We start from the raw sequence: 18,386 nt of genomic DNA on the forward strand, positions 1-18,386 counted from the left end.
GAATTTTTTACAATACTTTTATCTGGCTTATCTTTTTTTAATATTTTTAATTGCATAAGTTTGATTAGTTTAAGTTTTACTAATATAAATAAATATATAATGTAAAGGCATGTATTTAGAATTATATTGTTTATTCTATTTTTTTAAAATAATTTAAAAATAAAAAAGTTAATATTTTCATGTATTATATATAATATAAAATAAAATAATCTAATTTTGAATAAATTTAATTATTTGTCAAGTAATATAAAATAAAATTTTAATTATTTTATATTTTTATGTTATAGTTTAAAATATTATTTTAATATAATTTTTTAATATTATAAAAATTTCTTGCATAATAATTAATCTTAATGAATAAAGAATACTCATATTTTTTATATTTATATATTTTATATTTAATTATTTAAAAATAAAAAATTTTATTATCATTTAAAGTATTGTGTATCAAAGTATTGTCATTTAAAATATTTATTATGTATTAAGATATTCTATATTTATTAGAATCCATTAATACTCTTCTTTCATATTAACCTTTGATTTTCATCTAATAATCTATATAATGTAACATATTCAATAAGCGCATAATTGTTGTGCTTAATTTAGACATACCTTTAATATATTGTCTAATTTTATACGTCACAACAATAAAATTTATTACTTTTCATATTGATACTAAAAATATATCAAAATTAAGTTCTTATAAATAAATAAAATTAATTTTATATCCATTAAAAATGTTTAAATTTAAATATATCTAAATTAAACCACTTATCCAATTCAATCTAAATCAAAAATCCATTAAAACTACGCTAAATCAGATTTTAATTGATTCTATTTTTAACAAAATGGTTAGATTAAATTTTAGATCTATTTCTTAAAACCGCTCACGTAGCCGTGGCAGGCATCGGACAAGTTGTTAGATAAATAGTATTCAACTATTATGACCTTCATCAATTTAAATATTTGATCCCCAAATAAATTAATGAAAAGTTAGTCACTAAAATATATTTTACTATTTCTACAGGCTACTCTTTTAATTTTTAAAGACTAGATTGCATTAAAATATCTTCTCATTCCTCTTGTATCCTTCTTTATATGTATTTAGTAGTTTCCACACCCCCATATTATGTACTTGCTCCACTGTCAAACAAGGAATAAAAGAGAGGGTGGAGGGGTGATCAGAAATGACAAAGAATGCTATTATATACAGGATAGTAGGAATCTAATTCAAGTTGGTCTAAGATCTTTTGTGTGGCCCAAAGATAAGAAGAATGACCGTAAATAAGATCTGTCACATCAACCTGCCAAATCCAAATAAAAACTATTTTAGCAGAAACATCCAAATCCAATCAACTAAGGCTTAGTTTGGTAAAGCTTTTGCTTTTTAAAAGTAGCTTATGAAAGCTGTCTTTTAAAAGACAGCTTTTTAAAAGCTGTAACACTTACGTTTGGTAAAATCAAATTAAAAATGGCTTTTAATAAGTACAAGCACCATAATTGTATTTGGTAAAACAGCTTTTAAAAGTTGAAAAAATTATAATAAACATGTTTATAACAAAAAAATATTTTTTTTTTTCAAATTCTTTAAAATTTTATATAATATTTTAAAATAAAATAATGTTAAAATAAAAAATTCATAATAAACATAATTATAATAAATAAATTCTTCTATTTTTTAACTTTAAAATTTTATATAAGTATCATAAAAATTTATGATTGGTTTTCATCAACCTCTTCCCGTTTCAAAGAACAGAAAAAAACAAACAAACATAATAGATCTACTGAAAAAATACAAAATTAACGCAAAAAAAATAATATAAATAGATAGAAGTTCATACCTAATATGTGATAGAAATGTATTTGTGTTGAAATTTGTGAAGATTAGGTTGAAAAATAAAAAATATATGAAGATTGTGTTAGATTTTATGAAGGTTAGGAAGAGAAGTTAGAAATATATGAAGATTTTAATGGCAATATAATAGCGGAAAATATGTGCGGGAAAATGAAAAAAAATTTGATAAGCATAAGCCAGCTTTGAAAAGCTCCCTCCTAGGTGCTTTCAAAAGCACCACTAACTTTTAAAAGCCGTAAGCACAAGCACTTGAGCTTTTTAATTTACCGAACGCAAAATGACGTGCTTGTGCTTTTTAAAAGCACAAGCACCTCCTGAAAAAGCTTTACCAAACCCAGCCTAAGAGAGCAGCTGCCACTAATTGAATAAGAATTAAGATATCAACTTGCAAGCATAGGCATTAGGCAGGAAGGTAAAATAAAAATCTCACATTTTGGATACCAGGAATATCAACTGGTTGGATTCCAGCTAATCCTTGAGAAAGCAGACTGCATAAAATCAAAAAGTAGATTACTCTCAACCTCTCTCTCCATTAAAAACAAGCAACCATGTACTAATATTCTAATCATGCACTAAAATTAGCAAAAGAAAAACAAATAAATTAGACAAGGCTATTACACTGAAAATGAAAATAAGCAATTCTGATCATAGTGCATTCCTTAATCTGAAGTGAGTTTAGAAAGCATTATTTGGTCAATATGTTAATTTGATATACCTGGCACGGAAAGCAACTCCAAGCATCCAGTCATTCCTTGAATAAGCATTTACAAATCTTCCTGATACCATCTACAGAATACCATGATCTCAGAAGAAAACTATATTTACATCATAAAGTTTTGGATACGATTCAAATATATACTATTTCTACAAAAATTCACCTCTCTAGCTGCTTCCCAGTTCTCATCCTTGATTGGAATGGGTGCTCCAAGAAGAACAACTCTTTCTACTAGTTCAGCTGGCAATCAAAAGGAGAAGCACCTTTAAATCATTGAGCATGGTACCCACACAACGAAATCGTATGTAAATACTAAGGATACTGATAAGTAGTTGATATGGTTAACAGACATGTAAGGGAAAATAACATCAGACAAGGAAAAGAAGAGTGGAAATATCTACCACTGTGTTCTGTTTCAGCCAAGCACTCTAGACATTTGTAAATAACTCTGGCCCCAAGTGAGTAACCTACAAGTGTCACAGGCCTAAAACTCACAGATCAACAATATTATACATTCAACAGTTTTCTCGGAGCTGAATTAAGACAAAACTTTGAATTAAGCTAATACCTATTTCCCTGCAATCCTCCCAACAACACTTCAGCAAGCAACTTTCCAGCCTTGTCTGATCTGAAAATTATGAAATATATTAGAAATCTTTGTGCCCAAAATAACTATGGTAAGAATCCTCAAAGTTAAACCAATTCAAATTAGTCTAAGGTGAAGTTTATTATATATTATCACAGCTCAATAACATTCAATGACATCACTGTGTAGTGTCCAGTAAAAGTTCAATTCTACTTGCAATCAAGAACTAAAATTTAACCTGTCAATAGCGATTGTCCACGTGCTGTCTATGAAATCAGTTGCTGCAAGTAAGGTAGCTGGCCAAGCCAATGCAGTTAAAAGTGCACTCATAACAGTCATCATTGCACCTTGCTTCATCAGCTCCATCGCAATTCCTAATGCAAATAAGAGTAGTATTGAGATCATCCATAACTATACCTGAATATGATACGAACTAAAATTGTACTAGAAGCCTGAACTCAAACCAATTACTTGAAGTAAGCCAATCCTGAATCGCAGTGCTCACGGCAATTAGATTCTTGGACTCCCACTGCAGTGCATACCTAGCTTTTCACAAGGGCATATGAATTGTGACTTGTTATGGTAGGATAATCAGTCATTAGTGTATTCTTAACACTACCATTTTTAAAATAAGAAGAAGCTGAAGCAACACAAGGTAGATATTGTATAATAAGATAATTTTCCATCAACACCTATCAACATAAAGCACTTTTCAAGCTGAAACTACCTTCCATGGCCAATGAAAATTGTATTCAAGGAAAATATTAAATTACATCAACTTTTTTACCTAAATAATTATAAAAACAACGGCATTAGGAGACATTAAAATGGCAAAGGTATGTACCTCTCCAGGTTGTCATTTAATCCATCCCATGGCCTTATAAAATCCTCCTCCTCAAAGACAAATCCAGAGATCAGGATCTCAACCCCTAGCCTCTGCATGGAGAAGTTGAACAAGAATCTATTATGAAATGATAAACAAAACTAAGAAGTTGAAATTGGAAAGGAAAAAAAAAGGGGGAAGAAAGAGCAGTCAAAGTTGATGCAAGCATGGTCTTGCATAAACACCTACAAAAATCTTTAGTTTAGGAAAAAACATCATTAGAAAGTAGGAAACTGAAATCAATAAAAACTTACACCTTGGTTATGGGTTTCTCCTATAGCTTTAAATTCAAACCCATCCACACTCCCAACTCTCCTAGCCATTTTGGTTCCAGTAAGTCCAGCTCCAGCAGCTAGGAAAACAAAGAGATACATTTAAAATTTTCATCACCTAAGTGATGTACATCACATCATAGAAAAATACAAATAACTTAGTATCCCATAGACAATATACATGTCATCACAATAGACGCTCATTAAAAACTTTGGTAAAATGAAGGTCAACAGTTCAAATGAACTGTTTTCAGGATAATACAGTACAGGAGGTATTAATGACCATGCACCACTCCACTAGACAGTTCTAAATTTAAATCAAATTCCCATATATCCCTTGTAACACCTTGTCTGAAAAAAGGCGAATTAAAGAGTTACCTTCGCAGCTTGACTGGAAATTATTAACCTATCTAGTTTAAGCAATTACTGTAATCATGCCAATCAATAAACTGTACAAAAAAAATTCAATACATTTTTATCAGCACGCAACCCAAAACTACCCTATATTGAATACAACAGATCTCTAAGGCTGCAGGAACACAAGGGCTGCGTTTGTTTACAGAGACAGGACACTGAGACACAAAATCGTGTTTGGTAGAGGAGACATGGACAGAGACAATGTGTCCAAAGACACTAAATTAGTGTATTTTGTGTCCATCCTGACAGGAAAGACACGGAGACACTAACAAGGGACACAACTTATTTTTTATTTTTTCTTTCATTATTCTTGTTAATTTTTCATAATTATATTTTTTATGTTATATTTTTCATCTCAAATTTTTTGAATGAAAAAAATGAGAATAAATTGAATTTTCAAAATTTGATCTAGTTTATCACCAAACAGAATACAAGCAAACAAAATTTTGTGTCTCTATCCATCAGTGTCTTGTCCTATCCTGTTCTTAGAAACAAATGCAGCCAAGCATATTAATAGTGACCTGTTGTCATGGTGTACATGAAAAATATCTTTATACAACAGAGAAAATACTTAAAAGAGACTAAATTTCTATTTATAGCATAGATGTACTAGCATAGCACAAGAAAGAAAGTAAACCCAATCAAATATAGGAAAATATATACCTCCAAATGATGCAGCAACAGCAACAGAACCAGCAACAGTTCCAGCAGCACTAGCAGCTGCAGCAAATCCACCAGCTCCAATTATAGGGATCAAAGTACCCAAAGTTGGAGCCATGGCACCAAGTCCTGCAGCAATTGCTGGGGCAGCTAATCCTACTCATGAATAAAAAAAAAAGGGAAAAGAATAATATCCACAAGAAAATTGACTCATTCTGAAATCATATACTCATGGACATAGAAAAGACTTTAAGGTATTCATACCACCGGTAATAGCCATTAAAGCTCCCCCTGTTATTGCAGCTGCACCTATAATACCACCTCGCTTCCATTTAGCCCATTTGCTTTCTTTTGATTGAGATTCCTCTTTATTTGATTCTTGCTCTTTAATTAAAGCCATTGCAGAACTGGCAACTATAGTCTCAATGGCTTCCTGCAAAGTTAACATTTCAATGAAAAATTTCAGGAAACTTACTACATTTATATATAAAATTAAGCTCAATATGCAACTTAGACATCTAGGATGAATGCACAGTCAATGTTGCCAACCAAAACCTTTTCTTACTCTGATCTCTTGTGCAAACAATATAAATACCATGATCACTTCAACTTATAACAAGCTGTTGTCCAAACACATAAAGTAACATTTAATATATTCATTTTACAAACCATTTTTTTCCACTGGATATCAAGCCAAGTTGTGAGCAAGCGAAGAGCCACACGTTGTCGAGCATCATAACCCCTTCTTCTACGAGTATATTTCTTGTTTCCTTCACCTAAATCTGACAAGCAAGCAGTGAGCAGTTCATAGAGAACTGTTATTTTCCTTTGATAGCTGAGCATTGTTACCTCTTCAATTGGACTTTCATCAATTTTGTTAATAGTAGATCCCTGAGGTGGGTTTTTACAATCAAAATAAGGTGTTTCAGGCATGTGCGGAGTTTCGAAATGCATATCTTCCTTCTCAGACTCTGATGGAGCTTCTGAATTTGAAAACTTTTCACGACATTGGTGCTCGTATTCACGGATCTTCTCTCTTTTAGACACTGAAGACTCTTGAATTTTTTCCAGGGTACATGCCATTGCATCAACAGCTTCTGACAAAGCAAGTTCTTGATCTGACCTTTGAGAATCATCATCAAAATCTGCTGATAATAATCTCAAGAACTGTGACATACATGAATTTTCTTTTAGTCATACAATGGTGAAAAAGGATATCATTAGAAATTGAATACATGAATGAGGAGTTAATATCAGCCACTACTTGTATTTGTATTAATTAATCAGTAACTTGTAGTTTAAGTTACCGAGTTAGTTAGTGTGTTAATAGTTAGTTACACTAGTTGGTTAGCATGTTAGTTATACTCTGCTAATGTAGCCTGTATATAAAGACACACAATGAGATCAATACAATCACTCTCTCATTTCTCTGCTCTCTATCTCATGTAACAGTTAAGAACGAAAGGAATTGTGCCTTGCAGCAACAAAATCCAGACAGAAAGAAGTGGAGCCATTAACATTATTGTCAATCCATCCCATTGTCATGCTAGTTTGGTTAGTCTGCCATAAATGTTTTCAGCTTTTTTCCAGCTGTCAAGCCCCCCCCCCCCCCCTTTTTTTTTAAAAAAAAAAATCCACCCTATATACGATATATTTCTGAAAAGTTATTTCTATGACATGACAACCATGAACGATGTTGTGCTGCTGATGCGGTATTCATGAGTAAGAGGAACATCAAGTTCACACATCTATAAACAAAATTGAGTGTTAAAAAGAACAAAGGAGAATGACATGAAGATGTAGACCTATCAGATTGATATAAAAAAGAATGAAGGATATATGCATAGTAAGTTCAACACAGACACAGTGCAAGTTAAGGCATGTTTGGTGAATTGTTCATAATGAGCATCTACGAGTGAGGCTAAAGATTAAAGAATGCACTTACGGGTCCCACATGACGCGAAGCAGAAGAAGAGCCAGCAGTTTCTTCAAGTCCAGACCAAGCCCCAGAATCAATATCTAGATACCTGCATCACAACACACTGAAGGAAATGGAGGAATATGATGGACTCAAAGTGAATTGTGAATTGGAAGGGAAAGGGAAATACTTGAAAACGGGGTGGAGGAGACCGGAGGAGTGGTGGACCCAAAGGTGGGGATCCTCGGAAACTGCGGCGGAGTCGCTGGTGGAGGGTTGATCGTCGTCGGAATAGAAATGCAAACCAAGGGGGTGGGTCTGGTGAAGGTGGGCCTGGTGAAGGGCAAGCCCGAAGAGGGCTCCTGCAGCGTACTTCTGCGTCGGCGATAGATATGACGTTGTCGCAGCCGCCATCGATCAATCAACCTCTCTCTCTCTCTCTCTCTCTCTCTCGAATTTCGGTGTCCGTGTGTTTTCCGTTGACCGAACGAACCCTTTCTTTATCTGACTCTGCCTTCTGCTTTCAACTTTCTTCTTATGGGACTGTGACCAGTCGCCACCCTCACGCGTCACGGTCTGTGTTGTCTATCCCAAACAACGTGTCTCTACTTCTCTTTAGTTCTCTACGATGTACGATCTCTGCTATTCCTTTTTTTTTTTCCTTATTACTTTATTAAATTATTACTATAGAAATGGTAGTAGAATTGTGCTACACATGCAAGTGGTTTACAAGTCTTATAAGTGGGAAAAAACTTAATAAAAAGCACGCTGAGTCATATACGAAATTTATGGTGTGCTTCGCGTTCCTTCTTCTCCTCCTTCTCTTTCTTCTTCTTCTCCTACTTTTCTTCTTCTTCCTCCGTGAAAACGAGTTTCTTGCCAAATTTGATAATATCTTTCGTGCGTTCTCTCTTTGTCTTTTCATGCATTTATCACTAGTATTCTTGCTTCGTTTTTTTCTTCGATTTTTATGGTTTCTGAAATCAAGTTTTGAAATCGTTTTGAAGATAATGGAATTACAGAAATACACCTAACCGATTACAAAAATACACCCAAACGGTTATAGGAATACACCCAAAGGATTACAGAAATACACTCAAATGATTTAAAAAATACACCCAAAATTCGTTGAAGTACACCTTATGCATAATTCAGAACTCTTCCTCTTTCTCCTCCTCATCTTCTGCTGCTTCTTCTTCTTCATTTTCTTATTTCATATTCTCATAATTTTTTTGGGAGGAAAAAATCAAACAAAAAAAGAAAAAAAATACATAATGTTGCAAAATCAAAAGAAAAACGAGCAGAAACACGACGATGAAGATGAAACACTTCAAAAACGAAGAAGAAGAAGAGGCACGAAAAAAGAAGAAGGAGAAGAAAAAGAGGAGGCATGGGGAAAGAAAAAGAAGAAGAAATAAATAACTTGTATGACTTGTATGAGAAAACGCTTGTATATGGAGAATTTCTCTATTTTTTTAGGGTGAATACCACATCCGGTCCTTGACAATTATTTCGAAAGGACAACGAGGCCCCCAAGAAAAAAAACATCCAACCCGACCCCTGATATTTTTTTAGGACTCAGTGCCAAAAAAAACAACGTTGACTTTTTTTGGCACAGGGGCTAATCGGAAATGGATCCTCTCCAGTTTTTTTTAACACTTGAGGAAATGCAGTGTAATCTCTCACCATTAACTTTATAAGTGGGGCCAAAATTAAATATGAGAGAGAGCATTGAAGGATGAGAGATCACAATTAACACCGTCCAATTTTTTCTTCACCGGAGAGGATCCACTCCCGGGGCTAATCAGTCCCATTAAAGTAAATTTCAGGGGCCGGATTGGTATTTTTTTTTGTCAAGAACCTCGTTGTCTTTTGAGATAATTGTCAGGGATTATTTTGAGTTTTTCTCATTTTTTTGTCAGTCAGTTATCAAGGTTTAAATATATAAATTAAAATTATATTGTTAAATTATTAGACTAAAAAAATTAAATTAATGACTAAAAGTAATAGTCAAAAATAATAAATTTTGTTAGTTTTTTTCATATTACTATTATCTAAACTCTTAGTAACGTTTGTTTTTAACATAGTTATTAAATTCGGTCCGATCCAATCGGTTGGATAAAAAACTCAATCATCCGGTCACTAATTTAGATTGAATATGTCATGCACAGCATATAGATTTGAGATTTTGCACTAGCATTTTATGTTGCATTACTCAAATGCCTATTTATATATTTATTCATTATAATAGAAAATTTTAAATAAATCATGAGCTCTGATCTCTCTCATCAACACTGAGAAATAGTCACCGAAAGAAGAACATCTGGTGGCTAGAAGTACTAAGAAAGTCAAAATGAATAACAATGAAAGGAAAGATGAAGACATGGAAGAAAAAATTCATGGTCCTAAAAATGTAGACATGGATAAGGAAGAAAGTGAAAATATGAGAAAGACTACAAATGATGCTGGTGAGATTCATAATCAACCCCCAAAAATCTCATATAAGGATTGTTTGGTGGCCGATGCTTTAGACAACCTCAATCCGAAAGAAATTGTAGATTTGGTTACGGAGGATTATCTCTCAAACAAGGAGTTCATGGATCCTGTAGAGGACATATTGACCCCCTTCAATCCAAAACCAAAACTTGATGTGACTTTGGAAAAATACGACAAATGGTGTAGGCCATGAAAACAGGCGCTTATATTAAAACCATTGGGCAAGAGAATCAGTCTAAAGGTGATGGAATGCTGGATTATTAAAAGATGGGCTAAAAAAGAGAGTTTACACTATGGACTTGGCTTCCTGGTACATTTTGCAAATCAGAATGAGTACAATCACGCTCTGTTTGAGGGTCCGTGGATGATCGCTGATCATTATCTACTAATACAAATATGGAGACATCTCTCTATCCCTCAAGAAATGAAAGTCCAAAAAGTCATAGTTTGGGTGAGAATCCCAAATTTACCCGCTGAATTGTATAACAAGCATTTTCTATGGAAGGTAAGAGGTACCTTAGGGACTATGCTAAGGGTTGATGAATTAACTTCAATTCACTCAATGGACAAATTTGCCTGTATCTGCGTGGAAATTGACCTGTGGAAGAAGATGATTCCATCATTTACTACGCTTGGGAAGGATTTTAGATTAGAGTACGAAAGACTCCACGAAATTTGCTTTGCTTGTGGGTGATATGGTTATAAGATGGATGTTTGCCTAAAAAAAAAGGTAGAAAAAGAGGGAAGTAATACCTTTGTGCTACCAATTGACAGCAACTAAGAGCAAAATAATGGTAGTGCTGCCGTACAAGATGGACAACAGCAAGACGACAAGGAGGGCCCAAAAGGGAAAGAAAATATTGAGGCAAAAAATTTGGAGAAAGATACCAGAAATCAAGCTTTTGGAGGTGATTCAAATAATTTGAAAAATGTTATAATTGAAAAAAATCCAAGGTCACAAATAAGAAAAGTTGCTTTAGACAATGGATGGTAGTAAAAAAATTATAAAAAAGGAATAGACGAAAATTGGGAGATGCTCATAATTATCATAAAGGAAGAAATTACTCTTTTACATTTGAAGTCCTTAGAGATATGAATCCAAGTGAGGAAAGTCAAGAAAATTATGATAAGTTTAACCAAATAGGTAGTCAACAGGGGGAGGAAAGAATTATGAAAAATAACCATCAACATGCTACAAATGGAAAGAATGTTTTAAATTAGAGAATGGGGCCTAACAATAATAATGGCGGCAAGACTATTTCGGGGAGGAAGAAGAGACAGCTAAAAAGAATATTACCAATCAAAACCACATAGAAAGCAGAAAACAAGACAAAGAAACTGCAGCTGCACTCAAAGAAAAAAATCAACAAAATCAGAAATCTGAAAAAAAGAATGATGTTGGGCATCAAGATCATTGGCATCAATTCTATAGACTTGCTAAAGATTTCAGTGACAACCATCAAAAAGACATTCTGTCCTCTTCTAAAGACATTCGGAATCTAAACTCACACCCTCTGGTATCAAAAAATCTGGAGGGGACTCATACGGATTAGGAATATGGGCACTTTAAGGAGAAACCACTAGAAATAGAAAATTCTGTTCAAGACGATGTTATGTTGGACAATTATATTTCTATCTGAGCTGAGAGTTTCCAAAATGGAAATGATGAAGCGTCGCGATACCCAGCCCCTATGGAAGCATAGCGTGTTTCCAATTGGCTTGAAACCAGGAAGTTTTTTTTCTCTCTTGCTTCATTTTCTTTATTTCTTATTTAATTATGTATATCATGAATATCATTATCTGAAACTATAAAAGACACTCTTCTGAGGCATTTACATCTATTATCTCCAATTTAAGGTCTAGATATAACACTAAATTCTATATTTTGCTTGAAGCCCATATTTCAGGCTCCAAGTTATTAAGTTGGGTTTTAACTCCCATTGCTTTAGTGATGTAGATGGTTTTACAGGGGGCGTATGTTGTCTATGGATGAAAGATATTGGACTATCAAACCCGTTATCATCCATAAATAGTTTATTCATTTGAAAGTGAGATGGGATAATATGGAACCTTGGAACTTCACAGCCATTTACGGGAGCCCCCATGTAGGAATCAGAAAAGATCTTTGGAGATATTTAGAGACTTTAGCTAACAATATAGGTGGACTGTAACACCCTACCACACAGAACTTTACGCTTAGGTTGTAAAATAGAGGTGGTGAGGTATTACGACCTCTAAGAATAAAATATATACGTAGATATAGTTGAAAAAATTTGTAACTATGAGTCTTAAAGAAAGGTTTAAGAAAAACCCGCGAAAAGAAAAGTGCATTACACTCGTAAACGTAAAATCGGAGAAACGATAAGGGTAAGACGTGAGTATATACAAAGGGTTGAGTACCAAAATACAGAATATCAAGCTCTGGATACAACCTGTGAAGCTAAGGCTGGCCGGAGTATAAATACATATATAAGCATAATAAGTATATATCCCAAGATAACCCAACATGCATAAAGAAAACACCTAGTTCTCCAAAAAGCCTTTAATAGGATTAAACATCATTTATCTATATATATATATATATACACAGGAAAATCTATTAACAAAAAATACATAATAGACAACCCCAAAAATATAACTTTCCAACTTCGCTTGCCATAGGAACCTTTAGATGCTCACCGAGTCACATCTCGACCTGCATCTGAAAACAACAACATAGATATGGAATGAGAACTGGAGGTTCTTAGCATGGTAATGGTTTCCACATATATAATATATAAGGTCTCGGGAAAGCTAGAGGCAATCCTAGAACTCCGACACTTAGATTTAAATCTTAAAGTTTATAAATGGAAAACCATAAACAAGGTAGGTTATCTAAGGTTCTTATTTCTAATTCCTTTCAAACTTAAGCCCTAATTTCTGCTTTCCTCCAATCTTCCAAAACTATGGTGCACAGACAAGCAATACAAACAAAACAAACACAAGTAGAATATAGATACAACAGTAGCAAATATAGCAGGTAAGCATAATAATCACATAGGCAAGTTCAATTAATGCACAATCAAACAAAACACACATATGCATATGATGTATGTCTGCCCTATAGCTGATGAGTCTCATCTGTCGGTTATACAGCCAACCCGATATGTCCGGTAGCCATCCCGTACATCCTTTTCTTGAAAATTGATGAGCGGTATAGTGCACGATCCTCACCTGGTGAGCGGTAAACCACTTCAATCCTCACCATCTGCGAGCGGTAAACCACCTCAATACCCACAAATATTTTCAATTGGAAAACAACACACACGTTGGTAGTAAATAACCATGATCCCTGCAAAACAATTTTTTATCAAATCTGGTGGGCGATAAATAACCACGATCCCCACAAAACAATTTTCTTTAAAATCTGGTGGGCGGTAAATAACCATGATCCCCACAAAACAATTCTATATCAAATTCATCCTTATCATCATTCAATTCATTCAATAATTATCATCATCACACCTCCCATTCCATTCATCAATAATTCACACTCAAAACATAATTCTCTTCTTAACTAAATAAAACTCAAAAGATAACATTTTTCTGGATAAATTGAAACTCCAACATACTACTTTTCTTAATAAATCAAGCTCCAAAACATAATGCATTTCTTTTATTTATAAATCAAAGTCAAATAATATAATTCTTTTATCCATACTTGTCTAAATAATACTTCAAACCAAATCTCCATTTTTATAAAAATTTTGACATCATCTCCTTTAAAATTCGGACTTTGTCACCCTTCTCGGGTCCCAACCAAACCACCTTTCAAACCCTTTTCAAATTATTTTTAGCTCTCAATTCATTCATTATTCAACAAATACATGCGCACACACACGCACACACGCACGCACACACACAAACACACACACACACACACACACACACACACACACACACACACACACACACACATATATACATAACTCAACCAATCCTCAATATTTCATCATCAATACTCACATTCATCAATAATCATTTATCAACCCCCATCAACAACATTAATTAACACAATTCCTACAACTAACTCAACAAAATCATCATTCATCAACTCATTCACAATATAATTTCACATTTCCATCAAGGTTACTAACATTAATATATTCCCACATTTTTAACCTATCCTATGGTCATCTAGCCTATGTTTTCACAAAACATTATACATTATCTACAAGAAACCAAAATCATGCTTTGGCCAATTTCTCCCTAAGCTCAGAACAACTCAAAAACCTCTCCTTTCACAAGCTCCAGGCTTCCAAACATCAATTCCTCAAGCTTAATCACTCGGATTTCGTTCCAAACTTCCCAATTGAACTCCAAATCAACAAGAACACAATCTAATTTCACACACCGTTGCCGCTGCTCCTCGCGGCCGCCGCTGCTCCTCTCCCATTCGCGCTTACCCCAGCAATCGCGACCCTCTCCCCTCATTCTCTCCTTCCCTGTCTTGGACCTCCTCGAACCAGAGCTCACCGTCGGCGAGCCTCTCCTACTTCACCACCACGCAGCAACATGGATCCCTTCTTCCCCACTGTCTGTTCATAGCATCTCGCCCTTGCCTCCCTCAAACGCTGTCGCAGAAGGAACCAGAGCCACCACTGCCTATTTCCCTCCCTCCTGCCCCTTCCCGTCATGCCCAGATCACCGGTGCTCCACCACTGCCTCCCCTGTCCCTTATTTTCTATTTTCTATTTTCATAATCTAGGTTACCATTTTGCTTTTAATTTCAGTTTTTGATTAATGTTAGTTCCTTGATTTGATTTTGGATTAGTTTAGCTGGATTTTGATTTTCTGTTAGTTGATTTTAGGTGGGTATGATAGAATTATCTTAGGTTAAATTGCTTAAAGTTGCTGCTAAATTGTTGTTGTTGTTGTTGAATTAGCTTAGGTTTGATAGAATTAGCTTAGTTATTGAATTTCTGTTAATGGTTAACTATATATATGATCCATTATTGTTGTTGTTCTTCTTCTGGTTGTTGTTGTTTATTGTTGATGCTTCTGATGCTCTTCCGCTTCTGGTTCAGCTTCAGGTTCTGCTTTTGTTCCTGGTTGATTTTGTGGAAGAAGGGAAGGGTATTTTCGTCTGAAGGACAATTTTAAAATAATTGAAACCTTCGGAACCATTTTGTAGCAAAAAAAAAGGCCGGGAACGAAATAAATTTTTGGCCACTACGTTAAGGACCAAAATTGTACTTAATCCTAATTTATTAATTAATTATTTACTAATTACTCGGGGTTTACATGGACCCTGGACTTTAGGGGATGATTTTAACTCTATTCTCTCTTTAAAGGATACAAAGGGGTTCTTCTAATTTCTCTTAAGATACTCAATATTTTAAAAACTGTATTAATAAATGTGGTTTGAAGGATTTAGGTTTCTAGCAAAGGAGGAAGATAAAAAGTAGAAGACTTGATTATTGCTTGAGTAACCTAGACTTTTCTAACATGTTTATTGATATAGGGGTTAAACATCTACCTAAACTAAAGTTTGATCACCTCCCTATCTTGCTAAATTTTCAGGGATAGGGTAGAGAGCAGAATAATAATCCTTTTAGGTTTATTGTGCCATGGATTCTGCATAAAGATTACGACAAGTTGGTGGTTGAAAGTTGAAGCAGACAAGATGTTCTTCCTATGAACATTAAAAGATTTATCGAAAATACCAAAATCTGGAATACAGAAGTCTTCAGTCACATTTTCAAGAAGAAACAATGAATAATTTCAAGATTGGAAGGTATCAATAATAGTTTGTCCTTTCAGCCAAATCCCTTCCTTGACAAACTTCAAAAAGAACTGTGGAAAGAGTATGAAATTATAATTATTCATAAAGAATCATACTGACAACAAATGTCAAGATGTAAGGTCACACAATTTCTAGACAAGAATACAAGTTATTTTCACCAGAAGGCAAATGGCAGAAGGAAGAGAAATTATGCAGCCGCCTTAAAGAATAAGGAATGGGACTAGATTGAAGATATAGAATCCCTGAAGGCTTTGGGGGTTAATTTCTTTAAATCTCTTTACTCTATAGATTGCAGCACTAATATGTTTCTAATTTCAGGTTGCTTCCCGAGGCTAAATGACGAAGATTATATGGACATTGCACGCGAAATTTCCTTAAAGAAAACTAAGGATGCAATTTTTAGCATGGGAAGTTAGAAGGCACCCGGAAGTGATGGACTCCCTGCTAAATTCTTTCAACATTCTTGGAGTGAAGTGGTTAAATCTTTTTTTGACTGGGTGAGAATGATTTTTAGAGAGCCTAACAATATTGCAATAGTTAATCAAACCATTATTGCTATTATCCCTAAAATTTTCTCTCCAGAGAATTTTGGTCATCTTAGGCCTATTAACCTTTGCATTTTTGCAATGTGTGTTATAAAGTTGTCTCTAAAATTATTGTCTTGAGGCTGAAAATTTATATGCCTACTTTCATTTTTGACACCCAACCTAGTTTTGTTCCTGACAGGGTTAGTGTAGATAATATTTTAGTTGTAAGAGAGGTGGTTTATACCATGAAAAATAAAACTCATGGGAAAGGTCTCATGGCCATTAAAATAGGCTTTGGAAAAGCTTACGACAGACTTAACTGGTCTTTTGTTGTTGATACTTTGAAAGATATCAGTGTCCCAGAGAGCATCATTAATGTTATTGTATATTGCATATCAACTCCCACTATGAACCTTCTTTGGAAGGGCTCACCCTTAGAGAACTTCATCTCAACCAGAGAAATTAGACAGGAAGACCCTTTATCCCCTTATCTTTTTGTTTTATGCATTGAAAGATTATCTCAGCTTATTTATAAATTAGTAGAGGACAAGAAGTGGGAACCTATGACCCTATCCATAAATAGTCCTAAGATTTCTCATCTTTGCTTTTGCAGATGGCTTTATTTTATTCGCTAAAGCTAGCAAGGAGCAAGTCAAAGTTATTAAGGAAACCCTTCAAATTTTCTGTGATAGCTCTAGACAGAAGACCAGTTTCAATAAATCAAGTGTTTACTTCTCTAAGAATGTCAACCATACAATCAGACAACATCTAAGCCAGGAGCTCAGCATCACTCTCACAGCAAACCTTGGAAAGTACTACTGAGGATAAATAGAGATAAGAGATGAAACTAGCTTAAGTGTGAGGCGTGTGATTAGGAGTTAGTTATGTTGAGCTGTCAACTTTGTTAGAAGGGTAATTAGTTGTTAGAAAAACCTACTTCAGCTGTGACTATAAATGCAAGAGTAAACCTCCTCTGTATAGTAGTTTTTCTGAATTAATGAATTTATTTTTTCATTCTCTTCTCATCTCGCTGCTCTCTATTCCATTTCTCTTTCGCTCCTAGCTCTCTTTCCATATCTACCAGAGTTTCTGATATCTTTTCATGGTATCAGAGCTCTAGGTTCTGATCCATGGTGCTACCAAGTGAAATTCCAGCTTCCGCAACTGTGAACCCTAGAACAATGATCAACACCATCGCATTTAAGCTTGATAAAAACAACTCCGTTCCATGGAGACGTCAAGCACTGACCTTCATAAAATTGAATAAACTCAAGGATCATCTCAACCCAAATTGGAAGATTATTTTGCAAAACGGATGAAATCAAAAGTAAAGCAGTTGAAAACACAAATTAAGACCATCAAACTTCAAGGATCCGTAACTAAATATATGTCCAGGATAAAAAAAGGTAACAAACTCACTTTCTACATTAGGTGTACCTCTTATTGGTGAGGAATTTGTAGAAGTAGTAGCTCAAGGCTTGAATGAAGATTATAGTGTTTTTATTACTATGATAAATTCAAAGGTTGATGAAATAAATGAGAGTGAGGTGGAGGCATTATTAGTAGGACAAGAAGAATTAGTTGAGAGATTTAAGAAGAATGTACTTGGCACTATGCGTGTAAATTTGGCTCAAGGTTCAAAATCAAAACTGCAAGAACACCACCACAATTACTCTACATATTCATAAAATCAACAACATAACTATCAAGGAAGAGGTCAGGAGTTTTAAGGATGAGCTCGTGGTTGAGGATTTTGAGGTAGCAGATCCTTCCATTATGGCAATTCAAGTCCGCAATGTCAGCTATGTGGAAGGATTGGACACACTATATGGAATTGTTATCACAGGTTTAATCAAAGCTATCAAAGACCTTATGAAGCAGCATCAAATCCACCAGCTCCACCGTCTTCAGCCTTTCATCAGGCTCAGTCACAAACAGATTCACAACCAAGAGCATTGGTTGTAGCTGCACCGTCGACTACACCTTTGACAGATAGAGTGTGGTATCTGAACATAGGAGCATCACATCATCTTACATTTAATGGCAATAATCTAGTTACAAGCTCAGAGTATGAAGGCTCAAAGCAGGTGTTCACATGTAATGGTCAAGGTATGTGCATCAATAATATTGGCAGAATTGTGTTATTTCCTGCGTCTAACCCACCTTATCAGCCCAACACACACTACTTTAAACTACTAAAACTACTACACGTTCCCTCAATTACAAAGAACCTCATTAGTGTAGCAAAATTTGCACAAGATAATCATGTGTT

General features: G+C 34.5%; 1 protein-coding gene across 4 annotated transcripts; it reads right to left on the minus strand.

Annotated features, from left to right (window-relative positions):
* Positions 1–1,055: 1,055 nt before the first annotated feature.
* On the minus strand, positions 1,056–8,036 carry LOC112800783 (uncharacterized). 4 transcript variants are annotated; one of them, XR_003201511.3, is made up of 15 exons: positions 7,497–8,017; positions 7,334–7,415; positions 6,058–6,555; positions 5,653–5,821; positions 5,392–5,544; positions 4,294–4,391; positions 4,001–4,092; positions 3,628–3,698; positions 3,395–3,530; positions 3,139–3,198; positions 2,972–3,037; positions 2,734–2,810; positions 2,571–2,641; positions 2,286–2,343; positions 1,056–1,304 (listed from the first exon to the last, which is right to left on the minus strand). XR_003201511.3 is itself a non-coding variant. In XM_025843172.3 (15 exons), the coding sequence occupies exons 1-15, from the start codon at positions 7,718–7,720 to the stop codon at positions 1,182–1,184; spliced, it is 1,995 nt and encodes a 664-aa protein (XP_025698957.1). In that variant the 5' UTR covers positions 7,721–8,036; the 3' UTR covers positions 1,056–1,181. The 4 variants fall into 4 exon arrangements, 2 of the variants coding, with proteins under 2 accessions (XP_025698957.1, XP_025698958.1); XR_011881789.1 differs by having other exon boundaries at positions 1,056–1,324; XM_025843172.3 differs by having other exon boundaries at positions 2,972–3,054; positions 7,497–8,036.
* Between the last annotated feature and the right edge of the window lie 10,350 nt (positions 8,037–18,386).

Source organism: Arachis hypogaea, chromosome 5, assembly GCF_003086295.3.
Source record: "Arachis hypogaea cultivar Tifrunner chromosome 5, arahy.Tifrunner.gnm2.J5K5, whole genome shotgun sequence".
In the NCBI taxonomy this organism is placed as follows: domain Eukaryota; kingdom Viridiplantae; phylum Streptophyta; class Magnoliopsida; order Fabales; family Fabaceae; genus Arachis; species Arachis hypogaea.